The sequence below is a fragment of the Carassius carassius genome, chromosome 3 (genome assembly GCF_963082965.1).
Source record: "Carassius carassius chromosome 3, fCarCar2.1, whole genome shotgun sequence".
In the NCBI taxonomy this organism is placed as follows: domain Eukaryota; kingdom Metazoa; phylum Chordata; class Actinopteri; order Cypriniformes; family Cyprinidae; genus Carassius; species Carassius carassius.
The window spans coordinates 12,629,504-12,655,228 of record NC_081757.1 but is presented as its reverse complement, the minus strand read 5'-3'; the positions used below and the strand labels follow the sequence as shown (position 1 = coordinate 12,655,228).

General features: G+C 37.9%; 1 protein-coding gene and 1 long non-coding RNA gene across 3 annotated transcripts in view; both read left to right on the top strand.

The window, feature by feature from the left end:
- dennd2b (DENN domain containing 2B) overlaps nt 1-18,873 on the top strand; it is a 57,311-nt gene extending 38,438 nt beyond the window's left edge. For both annotated transcript variants that reach the window (XM_059529612.1, XM_059529603.1), the window contains exons 7-20: nt 939-1,035; nt 1,152-1,196; nt 1,708-1,892; nt 2,794-2,903; nt 3,673-3,742; nt 6,073-6,150; nt 6,657-6,797; nt 7,793-7,941; nt 15,434-15,611; nt 16,915-16,956; nt 17,126-17,237; nt 17,467-17,709; nt 17,960-18,046; nt 18,610-18,873. In XM_059529612.1, coding sequence (XP_059385595.1) covers nt 939-1,035; nt 1,152-1,196; nt 1,708-1,892; nt 2,794-2,903; nt 3,673-3,742; nt 6,073-6,150; nt 6,657-6,797; nt 7,793-7,941; nt 15,434-15,611; nt 16,915-16,956; nt 17,126-17,237; nt 17,467-17,709; nt 17,960-18,046; nt 18,610-18,644 — 1,572 coding nt within the window. In that variant the 3' untranslated portion in view covers nt 18,645-18,873. The remainder of the gene's footprint in view (nt 1-938; nt 1,036-1,151; nt 1,197-1,707; nt 1,893-2,793; nt 2,904-3,672; nt 3,743-6,072; nt 6,151-6,656; nt 6,798-7,792; nt 7,942-15,433; nt 15,612-16,914; nt 16,957-17,125; nt 17,238-17,466; nt 17,710-17,959; nt 18,047-18,609) is intronic.
- Nucleotides 18,874-20,614: 1,741 nt separating this feature from the next.
- LOC132119538 (uncharacterized) lies at nt 20,615-25,563 on the top strand. Its single transcript, XR_009426169.1, has 3 exons — nt 20,615-21,032; nt 23,556-23,869; nt 24,518-25,563. It is a non-coding gene; the product is annotated as an uncharacterized LOC132119538 (long non-coding RNA).
- The last annotated feature ends 162 nt before the right edge of the window (nt 25,564-25,725 follow it).

Below are 25,725 nucleotides of genomic sequence, written 5' to 3'. Positions count from 1 at the left end.
GAGCCCCAACTAAGCATTGAGTGCTGTACACGCTCATACTTTTCATTTTTATACTTTTTAGTTGGCCAAGATTTCTAAAAATCGTTTCTTTGTATTGGTCTTAATTTATATTCAAATTTTCTGAGATACTGAATTTTGGATTTTCCTTAGTTGTCAGTTATAATCATCAAAATTAAAAGAAAAAAAAAAATTGAAATATATTAGTCTGTGTGTAATGAATGAATATAATATACAAGTTTCACTTTTTGAATGGAATTAATGAAATAAATCAACTTTTTGATGATATTCTAATTATATGACCAGCACCTGTAAGATGCTGTGAATAGTTACCCTTGAAGGAATGAAGGACTGTTACACCATGTCTACACCGGATGAGAGTGGCCTGATGCATTGTGAAAAAGACATTATCAGTGAAACTATCTACACCGAGTGCGACACTGTGCAGTGCAACACAATGAAATCCCCGCCAATAAACTTGACACAGTTTTGCCAACATCAAGAGTAAACATTTGATTCTTCAGAACTAGATGTAGTATACGAGTCTGCCTTCCAGCTACTTTTTCCCTCTACACCTGAGAGTTTTTTTTTTTAGGGAAAACACCTTCAACCACACAATTTTAATGCACAGAATGTTCATATGCTGCAGGGTTTAAAAAGAGAAAAACATGGAATCTGTTGCTCAAGTTCACACCACTCTCAAGAATGGAAAAAAGCCCTGAAGGACTGAAAGATTTAGTTTCACTGTTTTTCCCTTTTCAAGACATTTTACAAGTTGCTATAGAGTGGACCCAGTGGCTTTTAGGAACTCACTGATAGCTAGAATCAATAACTTTCCCATCTGGATTCAGCAAACCCTTAAAATATCATTTGCTTGATAACTTAACGTATAGATAAGGGGTAGTTTTAAAAGTCGCATTCAATTCCTTTTTCCCTATCAGGTGGTGCAAAGAATAAACTCTATCTACTGTACGAAAAGAGGCAAGAAGAGGCTGAAGAAGCTTTCGCCTTCAAACATAGAAACTGCGTCTCTAAGAGGTAAAGATTTTTACCATGATGTTACCTCTCAGAATGTGCCCAAGTTGTTTGTTCAGACCAAAAAATGTTACCAGTTGACCCTTTGACATTAAACAACCCCTCTTCTCTGTTTGCAGATGACAACAGCGAGAGTGAAAGTGACTCTGATGACAGGTTCAAAGGTGAGGGATCAGCACATATGGCTTGAGTGGGCAATGTGTTTGAGTTGAGTGCTGCTCAAAGACTGTCCTTTGAGCAAACAACATCACACGACCCTGTGATTTGTCACAAGTAAATGTCAAAACTGAGCAAAAATTTATATACTATTAATATATTTTGAATATACTGCTATTTTATTTAGCAGTGTTTTGAATTAGTTTTTGCTTTTGCTATTTTTATTAGTTTTAGCCATTTTTTATAAAATAATTTGTTTTTTTAATGCTTTATTTCAGCTAAAGAAAATTAGTAAATAATTTGTTTTATTTTTTGTGAACCATAACAAACCTGCACCTGAGCTTTAGATGAGACTGTTTTTTCATGATAATAGCATTGCAATTATGTTCATGTAAAAGTGCATTTTCAGTAAACATCATTTAACAATAACCATGTACACACAATATACAAACACAGTTATTTGACAATATATATATGTTGCCTGTAACACTGTGTGGATTTGTTTTGTTTTTAACACAGCACACACTCAGAGGTTACTGAAGCTTCAGTATATGCTGCGACGTGCACCCAGTTATAGGACTCTGGAGCTGCAGTTGATCGAGTGGCAGGAAAGGGAACTCTTTGAGTACTTTGTGGTGGTCTCAATGAAGAAAAAGCCAACCAAAAACTCTTATACTCCAGAAGTCACTTACCAGTTCCCTAAGGTGAATATTCTCTGTCAAAAGGGGAAGTTGTTTTTGTTTTACAGTTAAGATGCTACACAGCATTTGATGTCTCCAGACAGGTACTTGAAGTGGGATATACATCACTGTTTATTAAAAGATCCCTTTATCGACCTTCATCTAGGGTTATTTCTTAGTTCTTAGAGTTGCTATCAAACACTTTCCTGATATATGATAGAAATTATAATAATCCTTACTGCTTTCTGAATTCAATTCAACTGCGTTCAGTTCATGTTTGTTTCTATAGTGCTTTTCACCATACAAATGTTTGCAAAGCAGCTTCACAGAAATTTTGGTAGTTTCGTATGTCTTTTACATTGAGTGTTTTTTATTTAGATGGTAGAATGTAGTTGTTTAGATAATTACTGTATAATGTTTATAAATGAATAAATAAATTACATTTTAAAATATATTGAAATATATAGCAATTGTTTTAAATAGTTTAAATAAAAGAGTTAATTATTTAATTAAATCCAGCCAAACATTTAACAATAATGTAATTATGCAAATTAGAAACAAGGCTACAAATACAGCTTTGAACTCTTATCCTATTTGGGATACATATTGACAATAAGTGGCATAAGCAGGAAATCGTTGCCATAGCAATCATGTTTAGTTACAGAGATAGATTTAATTAGCTGAGATTTGCTTTAGCGATTGTGTTCCCTTGAGAGGCTGAAATATGTTTTAACCCGTTATTGTGCTTCTAAACTAGAACAGAGGGCCAACGGTGGTAGGAGTGGGGGGATTGACACCTTGCTGGGCAGAAAAATATTCCGTACATACTTGACATAGTAATGAAGGTGTAAAGAGATACTATGAAGAGGCTGTGCAAATATATTAGATGGATTCCTCAACAGGTCTTTTCATCTGACCCTCACAGTTAGAGAGACTCACCAAGCAGATGAGGGAAGCTGAACAGAGACTCAAGGCTATCCCACAATTCTGCTTTCCAGATGCCAAAGACTGGAGCCCTGTGTCTGAATACAACAGGTATCCCTGTTTTTCTATGAGATGCTCGGAGTTGAAAATTCCGGCTGTTCCTGAAAAAAAGCCAATAATTATTTTCATGTTATGGCCGATGTTAAAAATCTATAAAATTTTGTCTAAAATAAAGCACACAAAAAAACAATTCAATAAAGTTAGTCGTCACAGCATAATGATGTACAGTATGCAGTATGATATAATTATATTCTTGATATAAAAGTTGAGTAAATCATCTAAAAATAGGCAGAAATGAGTGCCCACAGTTAAATATCCACTTTTCCACTATATCCACTAAATATCCAATATCAGCTGATACTAATATTAATAAAAAAAAAACAACAAAAAATGTAATTCTGTAATTGTAAAGCAAAAGTACAAAAGTAGCACATGTGGCTTTGGTCACATTTGGTGGAAAAAAGGCTCCACTCACAAGCAATTTTAGAGATTTGTTGGAATTGAACTTCCATCAAGACAATTACAACCACATTGTTTTTTTGGGTCACAGCAACAACACTATCACACAATCAGTACATCAACTGAATTTTTTCTGAAAGTATTCACGATCAAATACCCCATGTCATAAACTCTCAGTAATTACTTTGGTTTTCTTGCAAACATCTTAGCTGCCTGATAAAGGCAATGGGTACACCTCAAAGGCAAAGTCATCAGTCTCAAGAGCATTTCCTCACAAGTGGTTTTAAACATTTTTTCTACTTATCACCTGATCTACATGGGGGTTTGGGGACTAATGATGGCTGACTTTGATTTGCTGCAGTGAGACCTTCTCTTTCATGCTCACCGGAGAAGACGGCAGTAGACGCTTTGGGTATTGTAGACGACTTCTGGTGAGTTTCTTTCTTCCATCACGGATTCTTTTCTTGCTTCCTTTGTTTATGTTAGTACAACCATATGTATACTGTATATTGCATCACACATTGTAATTAAAGGGCAAGCATATGGATAGAGGTTTTGGTCAGTCACTTGAGTGAATGTTTGGTTTACTCTCTTTTTTTTGCTCAAAGAGAAACAGATTCTCGTAAACGTGTCTCCTCGGGTTTAATGAGAGTTTCTCAGGAGACGAATGGAAATGCAAACCACCAAAGGATGTCATTGTACCGTAAGATTAGGTCATATATAAGTGTGCCTTGAGTTTCTCGTGTTTGGATGTTGTGAGGAATTGCATGTTTCATGGGTTTTATTTTGTGAATGTGCAGTTAGGAATGTGCTGCCTTTTCTGTACATTGGTGTTATACATTATACATGATAGGTTTTGCATTAAAATGCATGTTAATGGTTATGTGTGGTTTTTTTCTTACATCTAAACATTTGTTCTAAAGTTTAAAGAAGAGAAATGTGTCATCGATATGCTCTAGTAGTAACTAATATGACTGCTCTTGCTTGTTCAGAACTTTCTTTTTGTAGATGTGGCCTTGTGTTGTTGAGTTTTAGATCTAGAGTGATTCCTTATTGACTTGTGAGATTTCTTGAGCTTCTATTCTTTCTCAGCTCATCTTTTTGAGCTCTGAATGGCCCAGTGGAGAGAGAAGTGTTGACTATGTTCCCTGCAGGGAGGAAGTCCAGGGGCTGGCATGAGGGCGACATTCCTGAGGATTTGAACCCAGCTCCACATGCTTGAATTAATCATCCATTTGTAAAAAGGCAGCAGAGGAGAATTGCATACCTAATATGGACAAGAGGAATGGGGATTCTTTGTGTTTGTGTGCTTTGAGAGACACTAACCTGGTTGGACTCCTAGAAAATAGCCAGACTTTCGATTGTTTAGTGAATTGCATGTGACAACTCATTCATTTTGTGGAACTGCACCTGTGCTGTGTTTACATTGGACATTCTGTATCCATTTTCAAAACTTCCATCCATTTTACACTCAAACCATGCACTATTTCATGTATTTAACTACGGATACGGTCTGAATAAGAAACTAATAGTTCAAAAAATATAGCATAGAATTAAAATATTTAAAATATTGATGAATAACCCTTGTTTCAAAGTTTGTGATCAGCAAATTGATAATAACAAGAAATAATTATTGAGAACCAAATCAGTGTATAAGAATGATTTCTGTAGGATTGTGTGACATTGAAGACTGGAGTGATTGATGAAGCTTTGAATAACAGTAATGCATTACATTTTAAAATTAAAAAAAAAAACATTTTATGTTTTAAGAGTTTTCTTATAAAACAGTAAAAAAATCTTACGGGCCCCAAACGTTTTAATTGTCCGCTAGATGATAAAATGCATAAAATAATCTCATATACTTATGTCAAGGGGCCAAAGCCATATCTAATAACCAGAATATCATTGAGACTTTTGGCTGGGCTGTCATCCACCCAAAACACCATAGCAACTGCATAGCAACACTCTAATGGCGCTTTTCCATTACCAGTACCAGCTCGACTCTGCTCGACTCGCCTCGGCTCGCTTTTCGCTCCGTTTTCCATTGCAGATAGTACCTCCACAATAGTACCTGGTTGTCATAGCGACGCTGCAGGAAACTGCCGTGACGTAATCTTCTACGCGACACACACCCGCTACCCACACACACAGGACAATGGAGGAAATCGAGTGCATGTTTTTGATCCTCGGGATGTGGCTGTTTCTCACAGCAAGAAGACAAACGTTGTTTCAGGAGAGGCTGAGGGCAGCAAAACGAAACACTGCTGAAAAAACTATCTGGATACTATTGCTGGCGCGTGTAATGATGACGCAGTGAATAGTGACGATTCTCTCTGACCAATCAGCAGTCTGCTGTGTTTTCACGTCACATTATAGTATCGCCTCAGCTCGCCTCAGCTTGCTTGGAACCTCGCCGGAGGTGGTACGAAAAAAAGTACCTGGAAGCCGGTACAGGTACAACTTTTACACAGTGGAAAACCAAACAGAGCCGAGTCGAGGCGAGCCAAGGCGAGCTGGTACTGTGTAGTGGAAAAGCGCCATAAAAAGCATTCAGATCATCTTAGAGAGCGACAATATAGAAATTCTGCATATGCAAGCAACACCAAAATCTGGTTTCTTCTCAATTTCGCCTCCCACTGATGTGATTTAGTAGCTTGTGCATTTACTGAAATCACCTGGATGCTTTTATGTGTTGCGAACCCCCAAGTAACTTCATGTGTGTGATTTAATTGCTTGTGTAATCTTTTCCCTGCACCTGCAGCCGAGTGGGAAAGGGCCTCGCCTTCCTGAAGTGTATTGTGTCATCAGCAGACTGGGCTGTTTCAACCTGTTTTCCAAGGTGAGCTCAGGTTTGCTCACACACACACACACACACACACACACACCGTCTCTCAGGCTGTCAGGCATGGGCACAGATGGAGCAAGGCTTGTGTTGGCATTGAGGAACATCCAGTTTACATCTGCATTTCTCCCTGGCCTATTAAACCACTATTATTTCTTTCATCTACACCTTTCACTCATGGGAGAGTGAGGAAGAAGTATAAAACCATGCTCGATCCAACCTTGGTTATCATAATATTCCATGGAAATCTAATCTGCATGTTTTTGTCAATCTTAAAAAAATAACTCATGTAGGCGATGAAAACCATGACTTGCTAGTGACAGGTTAGAATTCCAGAGACTTCCACACTCATCTAAGAAAGGAAACAAAGAAACAGACCGCATGAAATCAATCGCTGTTTTGCAGTGCATGAAGTCAGTAGCAGTGCCACAATCTACTCTACATGTGAATGCCTGTTAACCATGTTGTTCTCCGTTAACAAATTCAGCATTCATTTATTACAGATCCTTGATGAAGTGGAGAGGAGGAGAGGGATTTCGGCTGCTCTGGTGTATCCTTTCATGAGGAGTGTGATGGAATCTCCTTTCCCAGCACCGGGCAAAACCATAAAAGTCAAAACCTTCCTGCCTGGAGCAGGAAATGAGGTTAGATCCTTTCTTCATATAAATCAGACTGCTGTGTTATCTGCGGTAGATTTAAAATAAGTTTATTCATCACTCATTGAGACAAATGTAACATACTCTGTATATATGAGTTCTGAATCCTTAAAGCAATAGTTCACCCCAAAATTTTAATTTTGTTATTATTTACCCACCTTCATGTCATTTCAAACCTGAACATGTTTCTTTCTTATGTTGAACACAAAAGAATATATTTTGAAGAACCAGTCAGTTGTTGGTCCCCATTGACTTCTGTAGTTTGATTACCAGAATTCTTTAAAATATCTTCTTTTATGTTTAACATAAGAAAGAAACTCATACGGGTTTGGAACGACATGAGGGCGAGTAAATGATGACAGAATTTTCATTTTTGGGTGAATTATCCCTTCAAAAACTACATAATATGTGACCCTGGACCACAAAACCAGTCTTAAGTCACTGGGGTATATTTTTAGCAATAGCCAAAAAAACTTTGTATGGGTCAAAATGATAGATTTTTCTTTTATGCCAAAAATCATTAGGTTATTAATTAAAGACCATGTTCCATGAAGATATTTTCTTAATGTCCTACCATAAATATATCAAAACTTAATTTTTGATTGGTAATATGCATTGCTAAGAATTCATGTGGATAACTTCAAAGGTGATTTTCTCAGTATTTAGATTTTTTTTGCACCCTCAGATTCCAAATTGTCAAATAGTTGTATCTCAGCAACATATTGTCCAATCCTAATAAACCATACATAGATGAAAAGCTTATTTATTTGTATTTATTTATTCTAAATCTCAATTTAAAAAAAACTTAAACATTTAAGACTGGTTTTGTGATGCAGTGTCACATATATTACACTTTTTTTACACTGCATGTATGGTGGGGGGGGGGGGGGGGGGGTATTGGCCAGTAGTCAAATTTAAAATTTCCATCTTAACAACATTGATATTGCTCCTTGGAGTAATGCCCAGTGTTTTATTTTCCTCAGGTTATTGAGTTACGAAGGCCCATGGACTCCAGACTAGAGCATGTGGACTTTGAAAGTCTGTTCAACTGCCTGAGTGTCCGACAGGTGGTACGTGTTTTTGCCTCTCTGTTGCTGGAACGAAGAGTCATCTTTGTGGCTGACAAGCTGAGGTGAGACACCCTTGTGTGTTAGCTCAAGTGTCTGAGTTATCATGCATCTGCAGCCTTTGAGCCGATGAATATGAACTGTCAAATGTAGGCAGCATATCATCTCATGTAACACACTCTTCATTCCCATGAGAAAGTTCTTGATTTTTCAGACCAAACATGGTCAAGCAGTCCTCCCAAACGGAGCTGGGTTTCTAAGACAAGCTGACCACTGTGACAACAGCAGTCTGAGTGTGGCCTAACAGCAGATGTTCTCAATAACCCCTTGCTTTACTGATGTGCAATGTCATTTCCAGTTTTCCATCTACTCAATCAGAGCTCGTAAAATAACATCTGCTACAAATGAAAGATTTTTATCTTTTTGGGTCATGCTTTTTCTCCTCCTGTTGGTTGTTGTAGTCTTTGCTTTTCTGATCTATTTCTTTCCCAGATTCTCAAGTCAGAAACTCCTCATCACAGTATAAGAGGACGGAGTTTAGGAAAACATCATTCCGTATTTGTCTATGACCGTAGGGATTCTGAATGGAATACCAATCATAGTATTGGTCCGAATGTTCCAGCCAATATATCTTGGCTTATCTGGGCAGAAAATAGCTGTTTTCGGGGCCAGTTCAGTTTTGTGTGTCAGTGTCCAACCAGTGCAGTTGTTAAATAGCAGCTTTCTACTGTGGTTTTGGTTAAAGGGTGACCCAATAGCTGCTCCATGCAGGCCACTGCTAAATTAATCTAAATCTATTTTGACCCCACCCTCTAACACTGGGCTGAACTCCCAGGAGTCCCCGCTGATCTAAATGCAGAAGTGGGTCAGGGCAGAGACAGGGCTTTGGTTCTATTAGGGACGTTATGCTCCCCGGAGGTTTCGGCAACCCCCCTCCGAGCCTTAGTGCTTGGTCACAGAAGCTTGTGGCCGGGCACAGGGTGTCATTAGGGAGTAGGTTATTTGTGAAAGCTTAATCTCCACAAATCATCAGACAGTTTAAACAAACAGCAGCGGGGTATGTGTGGTGGGCAGTTACTGTGAAGGAAGGAATGCACTTCCTGTGTGTGTGACTGCATGTGTTTCTCTCCTCTAATCAGTGGCCATATTGTAACAGTGTGACAGATGTTACTTAATGTTACAAATTTACATGACGCACTTTAAAAATGCGATTGAAACTTTTTTTTTAAAGTTAAATCTTAAACATGTTAGTCTGACTGAAATCATACCAGTTTGGTTTCCGCAAACTAAAGTCAAACTAAAAATTAGGGATGCACTGATCATTTAACATTCATAGTCAATTTCGAACTTTCTGAAAATTACGCTACATAAAACACAAAGCAACAGATGGGCTTAATGAAAATGTAAATTCACTCTTTTTCAGTATATGGTGCTTATAAAACGGCAGCAATATAGCTATTACAGAGACTAATATGCTGATGTAAAATAAAAATAAAATTCCATCTTTTCATGTTTTAGAAATATATTCATGAAACCCCCCCCCCCCCATTTACTATTTAGAATTTTAAAATAAATGTATTATTATAGGTATATTAAAATGCTAAAAATATATAAAACCAAGAAATATTTTTTTCTTATTTATACCCCTCAAATATTGTTTCTGTTTGTTTCAACAGTTTCTGTTTATAAAAAAAAATAGCAGAAATACTGGGGGAAATATCTTGCCTTAAATAGTGGGGCTTCGAGTCAAAAAGGTTGAGAACTACTGCATTAATCAGATAACAGTTGGTCTCTCTCAGTTGGTGCTTGCTCGATAGTTAACGTTTATTGTGAACGTACTAAGTGTTATTGACCTAGCTTGTGTTGAAACCTTTCCTTTGCCCTCTGCTTCTTCCCACATGGTACACAAATGGTTTTAGAATATTTGACTCGGAATAGCAAACCATGCTTTTTCTTTGAACAAAAGCTGTAGTTCTATGTTGTCGCTCAAAGTACGCTTTTCAAAACCCACTCTTTGTGAATGGCTTTGAATCACACCCATTATCATAATAGATAGAGCTCTGGTTCCAACATAATATGCTGTTAAGCCAAGTATTGACATTCCATGGGCTTGGCTCTGTTCAAAACAGGATAGGTGGATTGATGGGATTTGGTCCAGGCCTAGCTGTGTTGCCCAGCAACCTTAGGTGGATTATGGGCAGCGCTAGACTAAGGTAGAAAAGTCTCCTTTCTCCCACATCAAGGACATTGCTGTGGCTCTCTTGGGGCAAGGCCACTGCAATCCAATTCCAAAAAATGTCTGCCAACAGTGTGTGATGTATGCTTCTGTAGCATATAACGTATGTCTGCTGCTCAGGATCAGGCAGAAAGAAAACTCACTCCATGTTAGGAATGCTTTCCTTGGGATTTCATGCGTGTTTGTCTTAACCCTTTCCTCTCTGAAGCTTAAGCCATTCTATTTCTTGTGGCACTGAAAGTAATTATTCTCGACTCACAAACTTTTCCATTAACTTCGTGATTGTCTAGGGAGCTCTTCCTTCCAAACTAGACACTGATATTCAATCAGGCTGCCGAGCAAGTTCCTTCCTGTGGGGGGTCGAGCAGCTTTGATGGTTAATGAAGTAAATATATTACCCAATATTATGTTGAAGTACTGTATAAACAATAATACATTCATTTCAAATTTTTGCTGCTACTAAAATTTCAGTATAATGATATGCATTTTGTGTAGTTTTAAAATAAATATCAGGAAGAAGTTAAACGCTCCAATGCCTTGCCTGGTTTTGTCATTTCTAAATTGCTTCCTTTTCTTGGGTACATTGTGTGTGCATATTTTTGTGTAGCTATAGACGTCTTCCTGTAGTAAGTGAGTAAGTGACTGTTGTTGTTGAATCAGAGCACAGAGAGGCAGGTGGTAAAATGTTTTGTGTCTCAGACGAGATGAAAAGAAAAGAAAAGAAAAGGAGACGGAAAGCCTTTAGGCAAATGTTATATAGTATCGCCAAGCTGGCCAGGGACTTGTGTGTGGCTAGTTTCTGTAGTAAGTATATTGCATAATGGTGGGAACATAGACTTTACATCACCTTTTGCTTTGTGTTATTGCTCTTACATCCACATACTGCATGTCACCACTGGTTAAAGATGCAGAAGCTCATATTAAACATATAACATTACTCTCTAAGTTCTTTTTCCAAAAGCAAGGCAGCCAGCCATCCGACATTCCCATTATTTTTGAAAATATGCAGTATTGTTGAGAATCTGTCCAATTCCGTATGGCTGGTTAAATGAAAGCATATGTATTTTTTCTCTGATTAAGATCTTGAATTTTCACCCTTATGCTACTTCTGTTGCAAATTATTCTATTTAAGGCTAGCTCAAATAACGAACACCAAATTCCATCAGCTGTTGAGTTCTGCTGTATCAGTGTCTGATTTTAATAATATTTTTACATTTACATTTAGTCATTTAGCCAATGCTTTTATCCAAAGCGACTTACAAATGAGATCAATAGAAGCAATCAAAAGCAATAATATGTAAGTGCTCTGACAAGTCTGTTAGCTTAACACAGTACACGTAGCAGGGTTTCTTTAAATAACAATAAAACAAGTCAAATACTAAAAGAATAGAGAATGCTAGTGTTAGAGGGTCATTTTTTTTTTATAAATAAAAAAAAGTTCAGTTCAGTTATTTTAGTACTTAAGCAATATCAACTTTAGTTTTTCATCTGATTTCATCTTTTTATTAGTGCTGTCAAACGATTAATCACATTCAAAATAAAAGTTTTTGTTTACATATTATATATGTGTATGTGCTGTGTATATTTATTATGTATATATAAAAGCACACACATGTAGTATATATGTAGAAAATATTTACACGTATTTACATGTATATATTTTTATTCTAATAATTTATATATTGTATAAATATATTTATTATATAAACATAACATTTTTCTTAAATATATACCTGTGTGTGTGTGTGTGTGTGTGTGTGTGTGTGTGTGTGTGTGTATATATATATATATATATATATATATATATATATATATATATATATATATATATATATATATATATATATATATATATATATATATATATATATATATATATATATATATATATATATATATATATATATATATATATATATATATATATATATATATATATATATATATATATATATATATATATATATATGTATGTTATTTTGAATGTGATTAATTGTTTGACAGCACTAACGACTTTGGGAAGTCGTGGCCTAATGGTTAGAGAGTTGGACTCCCAATCGAAAGGTTGTGAGTTTGAGTCCCGGGCCGGCAGGAATTGTGGGTGGGGGGAGTGCATGTACAGTTCTCTCTCCACCCTCAATACCATGACTTAGGTACCCTTGAGCAAGGCATATATACACACACACACACACACACAAATCTACAAAGTACACACATATAAACAAAAATTTTAATTTTTGATGTGATTAATCATGACTAATTCGTTTGACAGCACTCATTTTTATAATAATATATAATAAATAATAGATTTAGATTTAGTTAAAAGTAACTAGTGAAAGAAGTGTAAATCTTTTTATATGTAATTATTATTATTTTTTTTATCTTTGAGGAATGTCCTTGCTTCCTGATTAGTTTATGTTCTCAAATGAACTTCTAATAGGCCTTATGATAAAATAGACAATATAATAGCTGTTATATCTTTTCATTCCTTTCAGATAAAGGATGCCGTGTAAATTATATTTCCTTTGGTTGAGTATGTTTGATATGACTTTGTGTTTGTGCGCATTCCAGTTCTGTCTGACAGCCCAGACATGAGTCAGTTACAGTAGCTAGCAGCAGTTTTCAACTCAACCCTCTCTCTGTGTTGGAGGATTTGGGCAGCACAGAACAGTGTTTGGACTGGTCTGAAGTTCTGTCTTTATCTTTTCCCATGGCCTCAGTTTTGCTGATATTCCAGGTATCAGCTATCAGAATCTGCCTGTCTTGCCTGTGGCTAGGTTTTAAAAATCTGCCTCTCTGTTCCCAGTGTGAACATGCCAAAATGCAGGATGCAGAATCTCACACACACAGACCTTCAGACACCACCATCCTAGAGTGTTTTAAACACAGGCCGTGAAATTACATATTTTGATTTTGATTAAAAATGCTAACTACTAATTGCTTATGTATTTTTTTCAGACCTGGAGCTTATATAGTTTGATAGAAATTATTTAAATTAGTATTTTTTAAGTATTTTTAAGTTTCTGCCACAGGATAAAACAAAAGAAATTATTGCAACTTTTTATCTCACAATCTGGACTTTGTTTCTTGAAGAAAATGTCAGAATTGTGGGCAGTTATTTTCCCTTCAGAATTTCTATTCTTCACATCCCACACTTCCATCATAGAGTAAAATATAGAAAAGGTAATTGCAACTTTTTATCTCACAAATTTACCCCCTCCCCCCCAAAGGAATATTCAAATTTTCTGAGATACTGAATTTGGGATTTTCCTTAGTTGTCAGTTGTAATCATCAAAATTGAAAGAAATAATACATTTGAAATATATCAGTCTGTGTAATGAATTAATATAATATTCAAGTTTCACTTTTTGAACGGAATTAGTGAAATAAATCAACTTTTTGATGATATTCTAATTATATGACCAGCACCTGTAAGCATGAGAGTCAGAATTCAAGCAGATAGTTTATATCTTGCAATTCGACGTTTTTCTTTTTTTCTGAATTGCAAAAAAAGTCTGAATTATAAGATGTAAACTCATAATTGCAAGAAAAAAATCTAACGAGACAAAACATTGCAGTTACTTTTTACATTTTTTCATTCTGCGGCGAACACAGGCATTTGTTTTGCGCCTAACAACACAGATGAGCAGTCTTGAAGCTGCAATTCTGTTTCGTTTATTGTCAGCATACCAAATTTTATCTCTGGGCTCAGTCCTGATCCTTTCTAATTCATTGCTGGAGTGTGTTTCCGATGGTTTGTTTTCTCGGCCTCTGTATATGTGGGCCCATAAAAAAGAGATGAGAACAAGAGAAAGGAGGGTCAGCCACTATCAACAAGCTGAGGACCGTGAGAAGGCCACCGTGCTATTAGCCTTAGCTGTAACATCTCGCGCCTGCTTTAACGTCACAGAGTCATTTAAGGCTCTGAGGAGCGTGATCTGCAAGTGTGTTGTGTGAATGAGAACGAGCGTGTGTGGTTACAGAGTAGTAGCCCATCACGATATCATCTTTACCATATCACCCTGAAGATACGAAGACTTACATGCTGCCTGTTCCACACACAATGGCCAATGTGGCTGATGAACCATTTGAGTACAAGCCACACAGAAAACCAGACTGACTTTATGATTGTCTTGTGGGGACGTTTTATTCTTTTTGTCGGAACATTGCTGGTGATTTACTGGTAAAGTTTTGACAGCTGCAGTGTAAGTGCAGTGCAGTGATTGCTTCTTCATAAAACAGTAGATTTCTGTGTATTATTTTTGTTTGTTTATAAATTGAGGTGTAAGTAAAGGTGTTGAGGTGTAATTATTTTCAGTGGTTTTAGCATATTTAGCTTCTCCTCTTTGCTACATTGTGTTTGAGTGCATAAAGATGTAGCAACACATCATGTCATTTCCGTGAATTCATGTACACTACAGTTCAAAGGTTTGGGGTTTGATAACTTTTTAATGTTTTTAAAATAATATGTATGCTCATCAATCAACTCATTGATACAGTAAAAACAGTAATATTGTGAAAAATCATCATTACTGCAGTCTTCAATGTCACATGATCCTACAGAAATCAATCTGATATTCTGATTTGCTGCTTCAGAAACATTTATTATCAGTGTTGCTTAATATTTTTGTGGAAATCATGTTTTTTTTTATGAATAAAACTTTTATACCAACTGCATTTATTATAAATGTATTTCTAACTTTTTGTCGCTGTCAATTCAATGCATCCGTGGTGAAAATAATTGTTAATTTCTAAAAATCTTATTAACATTAAAATTTTGCACAGTAGTGTGATGGCAAAATCATGTTAAGTCATCAAAATCATGTTAAAATCATGGGAAGTCGTGGCCTGGTGGTTAGAGAATCGGACTCCCAATCGAAGGGTTGTGGGTTCGAGTCCCGGGCCGGCAGGAATTGTGGGTGGGGGGAGTGCATGTACAGTTCTCTCACCACCTTCAATACCATGACTTAGGTGCCCTTGAGCAAGGCATCGAACCCCCAACTGCTCCCTGGGCGCTGCAGCATAAATGGCTGCCCACTGCTCCGGGTGTGTGCTCACAGTGTGTGTGTGTGTTCACTGCTCTGTGTGTGTCACTTCACTTCCTCACTTCAATATTAGAGGAGATCATTGGAATAGCACTGCTACTGGGTATTTTCTTGTGTTGCTCTCATAATCTCAGATTCCATTGTCCCCTTGCTAAAGCCAAAATAAACTGGAAAATCGGGGCTCAATATACTTTTTCCAGAACAGGATTTGCTAAAAAAGCATGTGAGATTTTATAAAAGCTTGGTGATTGACTATGCTTTTCTCTTTCCCTACAGTACTCTTTCCAGCTGTGTTCATGCGGTGGTGGCTTTGCTCTACCCGTTCTCCTGGCAGCACACCTTCATCCCTGTGCTGCCCACCTCGATGGTGGACATCGTCTGCTGTCCCACACCCTTCCTAGTCGGGATTCTGTCCAGCTCACTGCCAAAGCTCAAGGAGCTGCCAGTGGAGGAGGTACTTGATATCTCTTGTCACTAAATCCCAGCTATGATGTTGTCACCCATCTTGTTTGTTGTAATAGGATACTTTGTCAGTTATGTACAACATGTGCTTGGTTTTGTACCCATTGTGGCGGGAGGAGCAAACGACAGACACAGTGGGGGTGGCCTCAGGCCTCGCAGAGGCTTTTTTTAACAGAAAATAACAAAAATAGGGAATAAAAGTTTCCAAAGGGGAAGAGTGTTAAAAATAAACAGGGGATCTGGTGTCCTCGTTGTGCTGCGGGGTTCATGTAGGTGGGGCAGTGTTCAGGAAGGAAGGGTCCAGGTAAGGGGCGGAGTCCGGCGGCCGCAACACGCTCCCCTCTTCGGTCCGGGGCATGAGGGACGGCGACTTCTTCCAGCGGCTGCATCCTTCTCACTGGCCGTGGCGCTTGAAGGGACTAGACGGCCCAGCATCCTGGCCCGACAGCCGTGTCACGGGTGCGGTTCTCGTCCGGACCGAGGGTCGGGCAGCTCATATCTCTGGCAGCGCAGGAGTCACTCTACGCACTCATGAACTCATGTAGAAAAACCTCAGTTCATAACCACATAGACTTACTTTTTATTTCAAAGATTCAAGCATTTTTCCTAGCTCTTGGAGGCTCTTATTCTGCGAGATGTTTTCCCTGATCATGACTTTGAATTCCTGTGAATATAGTCACATTGGCAGCTTTTACTCTAATAATCTGCCTGAACACTCAACCATTATGTAGTAGAATATGGGGCTAAAGTCGTATTCCCAGATTCAGAAAACTGAGTGAGAAACATACTAAGTAAATTTAATGAACAATTTTTAATGGCCAATTTTTGTGTATGAGCCTTAAATGTGGCGTCAGCTTCATAAGCCTAGCTCAGCATTCCTGGCCAGGCTGTTGCCTTTCTCCCTTCTAAACTTTCCCAACCGGGAGAGTGTTGTTGTTCCCAGCTGCCCATGGGACGCTGCCAGCTTGGCCACAGGGCTGAAGGATGGTCCATACTGAGTGTTTGGCATTTAATGCGTTTGGCAGAAGGCATCTTTAGTACTTTTTGGACACAAGTGCACTTGTAATGGTCATACGGGTTGACCCTTTGCAGTGAAGACATCTGGAAGCACACCAAATTGTGCTGCTTGACGTTGTTAACACTGCAATATGTTAACAATATGTCAGGCTCCATCTGTTGTGGATCAACTTCTGGAAATGCTGTGACGTACGAACCTCCCAAAACAATTGAATGCACTATGATTAAACCGAATGATGCTACTTAATGTTTAAGATCTGTTTCTCTTTACGTTTCAGGCTTTAATGGTCGATCTTGGAACGGACCGCTTCATCAGACAGGTTCGTCTGCCCGCAAAGTTTGACAAACTCTCCCATGGCTCTAGTGCAGCTGATTGCGTGTCGTCGTTAAGATCTGAGAACAACCGTAATACAAACAAGCTGGCTGTGTCATGTTATGAATCACTGAACGTTGTTACAATGTTAATCTTCATTCTCTTCCTGTGTACAGATGGATGACGAGGCCTCTCTATTACCACGCAAACTGCAAGCTGCTCTGGAGCAGTCTCTCGAACAGAGGAATGACATCATCAGTCAAGACTCCGACAGCGAATCAGATGAAGGTGAAAAGCCTGACATTGTGGCCTTGACTATCTGTGGATCATGAAACATGCTCTGACTGTGAAGCACAACATCTGGCTTCACTGTATTTCATTTCCTATTCAAAGCCTTTGTTGTTTATCCACCATTCAAATATTTCAGAAAAAATATTCATTGATGCTTAATAAAATATAAAAGGCTAGTTTAGTTGCTCTAGCATATTTACTAATTAACGTCTGTGTTATTTCACAGAGTGCACCACCTCTTTGAACAGTGTGGTATCAGAGGCCTTCATCCGCTTTTTCCTGGAGACTGTTGGCCACTATTCGCTGTTTCTAACCCAGGGCGAAAGAGGGGAGCGCATCTTCCAGCGCGAAGCCTTCCGCAAGTCGGTGGCTTCTAAGAGCATCCGCCGATTCCTGGGGGTCTTCATGGAGTCTCAGATGTTTGCTGGATTCATCCAGGACAGGGAGATGAGGAAGTGTAGGGCCAAAGGTAAACCATGCTTGGTCAATTGTCATGGTGTCCTATGAGCATCAGGCTCATATAATGGTAATGTGAAACCTACAGCCAGCATAATGATACAGTACTTGTGTGGAGGCAACTTTGATCTTTACTGCCACCTTCTGGTGACCAAAAACGATGATTTTGTGATGGACATTATTAATATTAATATGATCTATTGCTATTAATGTATTTGTATTCTTTTTTTATTGTTTATTTAATTGATTAATTTCTTAAACAGGTCTGTTTGAGCAGAGGGTGGAACAGTATCTGGAGGAGTTACCAGACACAGAACAGAGTGGAGTCAACAAGTTTCTGAAGGGTTTAGGTGAGTATAGTACAGCAGTTGTGCAACACATGCACTACCCGTCAAACATTTGGAGATATTACATATTTTTTATTGCTTTGGAAGTCTCTTATGCTCAACAGGGCTGGATTTATTTGATAAAAAATATTGTAAAAGCAGTAATATTGTGGCATTGTCCTTCAGAAACCATTCTAATATGATGAATTGGTGCTCAAGAAACCTTTCTTTTTATTATTAATGTTGAAAACAGTTGTGCAATGAAGACTGAGGTGATGGTTGCTAAAAATTCTATTTTGGCATAACAGGAATAATTTATATTTTAAAGTATATTAAAATATTTGAAACAGTCCTTTTAAAATTGAAATAATATTTCACAATATTGCTGTTTTTACTGTGCTTTCGAGCAAATAAATGCAGTCTTGGTGCGTGTAAGAGACTTATTACAGAAACATTAAAAAATCTTAAATGTTCCAAACTTTTGTCCGGTAGTCAACATACAGTATGGAAGTGCAAAGCTTGTTTATAAAAAGCCATATCAGACACTGTATATCAATTTGATCCATCAAAATGTCATCTTTTTTCAGGAAATAAAATGAAGTTCCTTCATAAAAAGAACTAGAAACACTTTATTGTGAAACCAAAAACTGTGGACATTTTCTGCAAATGCTACATCGGAAGACCTAACATGGCTAAGTCACGTATGTTAAGATGTGCCTGTTGTGTTGACTCTGACGTTCATATTTATGTACATATTTATGAATGTGCTGTTAATCTCACACGTAGCTCTGTTGTTACCTTTCCTGGTACTTTGTATATGAAACTAGAGAAATAAACGTATGGTACTGAGAGTATGAATGGTTATATTGCAGAATAACCTCCACCCTTAGAGATAACTGTGTTGAGATGGATGAGATGGATGAATGGAAATTTGACCGGTGGATGTACAGTGGCTCTGTGTAGTATTTAACGCTAGAATTTCTCCATGAACTGTATTTTGTGCATTTATTAACACATGAAGAGTATAATGACCTTATTTACAAAAAAAAAAATCAATAAAGTTTTCTGTTAATTTCTCATTCTGCTTTAATGAACTACTTTGTCCCAAAATGTTTAGGACCATAGAAGGCAGACCCTAGCTTTCTGTGACTGTTCATCTGTTCAGTGAAGATATTTCCTATCCTTTTAGTCTGGCCTTTCTGTGTTTAAAATAGCAGTAATGAATAATACACTGGGAATGTTTTGAAACTTTACACATTTTTGCTATATTAAAGAAACAAATATACAACTCCTGAAAAGGTCATCTGTGTATGTCAATCCATAGCCAGTGTCTGGAGAAAAATTCCCAAAATTATATTTTTATTTGTTAACCTGAACTAAATGAGATCCTTATTCAACAAGCCTTCAGCAGACTTTGTTCATTGCATAAAATGCAATATTCTTTTCTATGCATAACATTTTAAATGCACAAGAAAATTACTTACATTGCATTTAAAATAATACAATTTTCTAGAAAGAAGTTACCATATATTCAGTCTTGTCTTATTTCAATTGTTTCCAAAAACCTCTCTTTAAACTGAGCAAGTAAAAAAATAACATTAAAATAAATTGTCACAAAAATCCAATACATAAAAAAGAGAGAAAAAAAACACAATTCTATATAAAATATTTTGATAAATGTTTTGCATTAAGATATATTTTAATGCAATCTACATCGCAGTCCACTCCCCATTGGCAGGTATTGAAGATGCTTTCTGGCAAGAACAGTCTCAAACAATTCTATCAAAGCCACTGAGAGCAAGTGCAGAACCGACATCTTTCTCCATAAGTGCCACAGAGGGTGCCACAACAAAGGTGTCTCGTAGCACTACTGAGAAAAATATGACAGTTCAGTAAAGCCAGCAGTCAAATGGAAACCCAGAGTGATTTCTTTTTGACAGAAACTGTTCAAAGCTGTGAAGGAAATTGTAGGTAGGCCTACTATAAAAGCAGTTGAATTGGATACCATAGAATACATATAATAATTGCATACCAAATACTAAATCATACAAATAGGCCTACTAATAAATCATAAATATATTTTTTTAGATCACCAATACAATTTGAGGTTTCAAGGTTTATTTAAAAAAATTTTTTTTAGCAAACTTTGTATAAAGATAGATATTATAACAGAATGATATAATATACCATTTTTCTTTCTGCAAAGTACAATGTATCTATAAACTAAATCTAATTTGCATATCCATGGGTTTTGGGGGGGGGGGGGGGGGCAACATGTAATGGATAAAGAAGTGTAATAATGGGAGTAATAACTGACAATATTTATCTCTGAACAGCCTTGAATGTGCTCTGTACAGGACACCCAGACTTAAACTGTGGCATGTATAGTCTCAAAGAATTTCACAAAAATATAATGTAGCCTACTCGTATGCAACTGAACGCTTTCTATACTGTCCACTGCTGAAAGTAAATCAATTTAACTTGCGGTAAAACGGGAAATCTTCTATCTATAATCGTTATTCCCTCGCCTGTCGTACAAGAAAACTGAGACAAAGGCGACATCTGCTGGATTGGATGCAAGCGACATTTAAAGGTAAAGAACTTCAGTGCGCAACGCAGGGTGCGTATCACGAAAAAACACAGGAGGTGAATGACAGGACTGATAATGCGCTCGCTGTCGTTAGAACTTTGATTACGTGGCGCTTATTCAGACATATTCCACACATGGCAGATCTCCTGGAGACTGGACAATGAAACTTGTCCATCTACACTATAGATGCATGACTAATTTTGCCTTTTGACAGTTGCAGTGCTTAAACGATAGAGGGAATAAAATCAAACGCGTGTAAGAAATATAGTTTCCAGGGGTGGAAAGACTTTAAAGGATATGGTGATATGAAGCTTTTTAGTCACTAAAGCATTGCTGAAATCGTTCTAAGCTTCCAGGCGCCGAAGAGGAGGAGGAGGAGGAGGATGTTTTTTGGATTTGTGCCTCTTCAACAGAAGCAAGGTGCGGTTCAAACTCTCATGATGTGTGCATGTGTTCATCACTATTTCATTTGACATCGTCGGTGTGTGGTTATGCTAAGTAACGATCTATATTGTGCTAAACACGAATGTTTGTGCAGGATTTTGTGGAGTCCCATCCCATCTGTGAGGTGTGCGAGAAGATTCTTCCAAACGCAGAGGTCTAGAGTGTGGATTTTGACATATTGCAACTTACACATGTGCTTACGTGTATCGTATCATGGCAATGAACTATTTAAAGCGTCCGTATGTTTCCTCAGTGTGCGTTTTTAAGTATTTCTATTTTGTTGTAATTTTAAAGTAGCCTAAATAATACAGTACATGAACAATTAGGGGAATTTTACAGAAACAACATTTTATCACTCTGTGTTTGCCGAATAACAAGAATTAATTTCATTCAGTAGTTATTTGCCATTCATATGTGACTCGAGTTACTGTAATTTTAAAATGTAAGGTCTATTAATGCAATCAGATTGATTTCAACCATTCTGATTGATTGTCCTATTTGTGAAAATTATACTGCGTCTAGCTGTGCAAGTATGAATTTGAGCAGTTAAGTCTGTTAAATTGTTTAATGCAACTTAAATGTGAAAGGTCATAGCTATTCAGGTTCGTCTTGCTACGCAAACTGTATTTTGGGTTAGGGTTCTTTTTAAAACTAACGCCAGAATATTTTTCTGCTGGTATACTTCTGTAGGTGTATAAAGTTATCATCTGTGACTTGTGGATCGAAGTGGTGGCCTGTCGAAGTAGCTTAATCGTAAACCATAATTTACTGTACTGGAATACGCGTGCGCAGCATAGAGTTGTTATGGTTACCTCTTTAAGGCAAACGCAAATTTAGTCTTTTAGCATCGATGTGACAACATTCGCGCTGTGACTTACATTCTTACAAAAAAATATACTTGTATGAAAATGTTCTAGACCCCATCCCACCATTCCGAGAAGTTTTTACTTCCTTTGTTGATAAAGATCTACTTTATTTTTATAGTCTGTGTATAGATCTATATATCTATAGAGATATCACCCGGATTATGATTTTTTTTTCTCAAAATGTTTTATTTAATTTTTTTCTATTTTCTATGTTCACGGTCCGTTTTCAGTGTCTCCTTTTCGTTTTCATTGTCACCTGTTAGAATGATACTGACTCCTTTTGAAATCTTTCTTCCCAAATGCATGATTACTTTTTTTTTTTATTACACCATTTTTTAATTTTCGCACTAAATCATGTGACTGACATCGGTTTGGTTATTTGCATCTTGTTTAATTGGACATCACATCATTGCACTATGCTACAATCAAATATTCTGTCGAACTAGAAAAATGACTGCATATTTACACATGAAAAGGAAATATTCATCTTAGAGGCAAAAACTGATAATTGGCTATAATAAACATTCACTTGCAATGAGTCAAAAAGACAATGAATTGAATAATCTGTACTGAGCCATTACCATTTGCTATGGGCAAACCTGCCATTCCCCTTTCTTGATCTCATAACCAGTGATGTTAATGGATGTTACTGAGGTGTTCTTCCAGGGGAGGAACCTCCTCTCAAGTTTCTATTAATGTATTTCCTCTAGAGATGACTTTGCTTGCTCAGGCAGAAAGATACTCGTGCTGAATCCACTTACTGGAGAAAAGGAGTCATCTTTTGTAGTAGGACCAGAGAGAGAGAGAGAGAGAGAGAGAGAGAGAGAGAGAGAGAGAGCGTGAGCTTTTGTTTTAAAAGCCAAATGGAGTGGCATGGAAGGCAAGGCGGGAGATGCAGACAAGCCTGTCTGCTCGAAGAACAAGAGAAAGACTGGCTGGGTAGACTAATTGTGTTTTAAAGTGGGTCTGTGGGTACACAATGGGGAATCGGATGGTTTTAAGCTCCCATGAGCAGCTCTAGAGAAAGAGAGAGTTGTCAGATTTGTAGGTCAGGCTGCAGGGGTTGTTGTCAGGCAGACTCACGGTGGTAGAGGTGCTTTCTTAGAGGGGATCCACACGACACTGATGTCAGTTCAGGTTACATGCGGTTTCATTAGTTCCCCCCAATCCTGTTTGCCTGCCCACCTGCCTTATGCATTGGTTGTTGAACATATCCTACCTGCGAAAGATTTTGAGGAAGTCGTGCCTCCAAATTCTTTCGAGAAAAGCAAGCAAGTGTGATAGGATCATAATTGATTTCACGCTTTGCAGGGCATTGTGTGAGCACATCTCAATTCCCATCTGCTCCTGGACAAGGCTGACCCGGTATCAGCGTGTTACGTGGGAGCAGGCCCGGTCCGGAGGGACCTGTCCCTTAATAGTGCTGATCTAAGGAAACAAGGAAGGAGGGCACCAACGTGTTCCCTTATCCCCGATTCATCTCACACCCTTCGCCTGCGCAATTCTCTTAAATATTGTAGGTCATCTGGCACCTCTCCCTTTCCATTTTTGGCAACAAGGGCTGCTGGGGATATTTTGTCCCAGAAAAAAAAATAATTATCAGCCCCCCCTAATTCCCAATTATTATGAACAGGCTTATTTAAGAAGAAAGATCATGGTGGCTGTCAGAGGGAAGGATTCGGGATCCGAGCAGCTGAAGGAAGCCAGTGAGGAGAGCTACGAAGCGGCCACGGCTGAGAGCACACTCGGGAGTCTACTCCGCTGGGGTTAAAGAGTGCAGTGTGCACTACTTCCTGCCGCAGGTAGAGCTGTCACAGTGTGGTGTGGAGCTCTAGCTGTGTCATAGGCTTGCCGTGTCCTTGCTGCGAGAGCTGCTCTGCTGGATATCGCAATCGTTCTCACACGCACAAGCAGAGGAATCTATATCCCGCCATCGGCATGGAGAAGGTAAGACATTTCTGCACTCAATTTTCAGGAAGATTCTGCAAGCTAGAAACTGTGAGATTTTAATTGTCTTTGATTTGACACCGAGGTAATCAGCGAACTGCAGCTTGTTGTGACACACAGATGACGCATGATGTGTTATTGTTTTGCCAGTTATTCTTTTTGGGAATAATAATGCGAAAATGCAAATGTGAATATTTTTGGCGTCCTTTGAACAGGCGGCTTTGCTTTCTATTTGAGTTATTAAAGCACAGCAAGTGCAGGGTTCAGAATGAATACTTTATATTGTTTGACAACAGTGACAACAGTGCTTGGCTTATGAATATTAAATCCCAGTGGACAGCTTGAGTATTTTAAAATGAAAATTCATGCAGAAAAACCTGACTTTATATCCGTGGAGCACGAAAGAAGATATATTGAAAGTCAACAGGGTCGAAACAAACCATTTTCATTGTTTTCAGATTTCAAAATGTCTTCTTGTGCTATTTTGAAGTGCTGCTTGAGATATTTAAAGATGCTGCTTCAGTTTTTGCATGCTAGATTAGTTGTTTTGGAGGCAAGACGCCTACTCATTTGTGGCTGACAGATGTGTCAGCAAACCTGTTCTATTAGAATTAAAAGGAATCCAATTCATTTTAAATGTATCTGCAGTGCTGTTCTGAGTGTTCAGAGCCCAGGATGGCACAGAGCTTGTGCACCTTCTGCAACAAGTGGATGTGTTTCCAGTGCACAGACTTGCATCAGCATGAGAGAAGCTCCACTCAAACCTTTGACCTGCAGCACCAGCCACGAGACCCTCCTTCACCGTCTGAAATAGGCAAGAGAATTTTTCTTTTACTGATCTGTAATTACTTTCCTCTTTCAGCTCAGGTCGGCTGTTTGCGTGCACATTTCTGCTCTTGGCCACCGGACATTATCAGCTCTGCACGATATTTTTTTTCAACCCCTCTTCTTAAACTCAATGAATAATGCATTTTATAATTGTCCTGTGATGTATTGTAGTGTTGTATTTTTTTTATGTGACCCACTTTCTAAAACTGATTCTCTCTAAGCAAACGCAGCACAATTTTGGCCAGCCTGTCCGAGGCTAGCTTTCTTTTATCGATACTCCTGAGCTTTCTCTCAAGATTCTCTGAAATCCACGCATGATAATGACACCACAAGTCCTCACACAAAATGAAAGATGGAGTGATAAAAGAGCATAAGAAAAAGAAAGGGTGGTAGAGTGTGAGAGAAACAGAAGTGCGGGTGTGAAGCAGGATGTGGTCGGTCACCAGTATGCACTGAGGCAGTGGGAGCTCTTCAGTGTTGGAGCCTGTGGTCTCGTACTTTAACACATCTCTCCCTGTGCAATGTGTCAGCGTGTCTCTGTCTACCCTACACTGTCACAGCATCAGCCGGCCGGCGCTTCTGATGGACAGACTGTATATCCAGTGTGACAGGTGCTGTCGGTTGAGGTCCTTCATTTCTGCATTCTGCCTGACTAACTCTCTCTGCACACAGAATTATGTATGCAAAGGGACTATTCAAGTAATGGTTTATTTAGATTAGGATTTTTGCTACAATGGAACGGAAATGAGAATGTTTGATTTATTTGTTTACGCCTTTTGCTTCAGCCCAGGTTAATGCAGATGTCTTTATTCAAAGAAATTAATTTCTGGAAAAAAAACTTTGCCAGGCATCTCTGGTGTTTTCTTTGGGGGTTTATTTGTATATCAAAAACATTTAATTGTAATTTATTTTATTTTTAATAAAAGAAATATGAATGTATTGCCATTTTAACTTAAATTTCATAGATTTTTTTTAAATAATAAAAAATTAACAAAATCATTATAATTAAGTAAAATAAAATACAATTT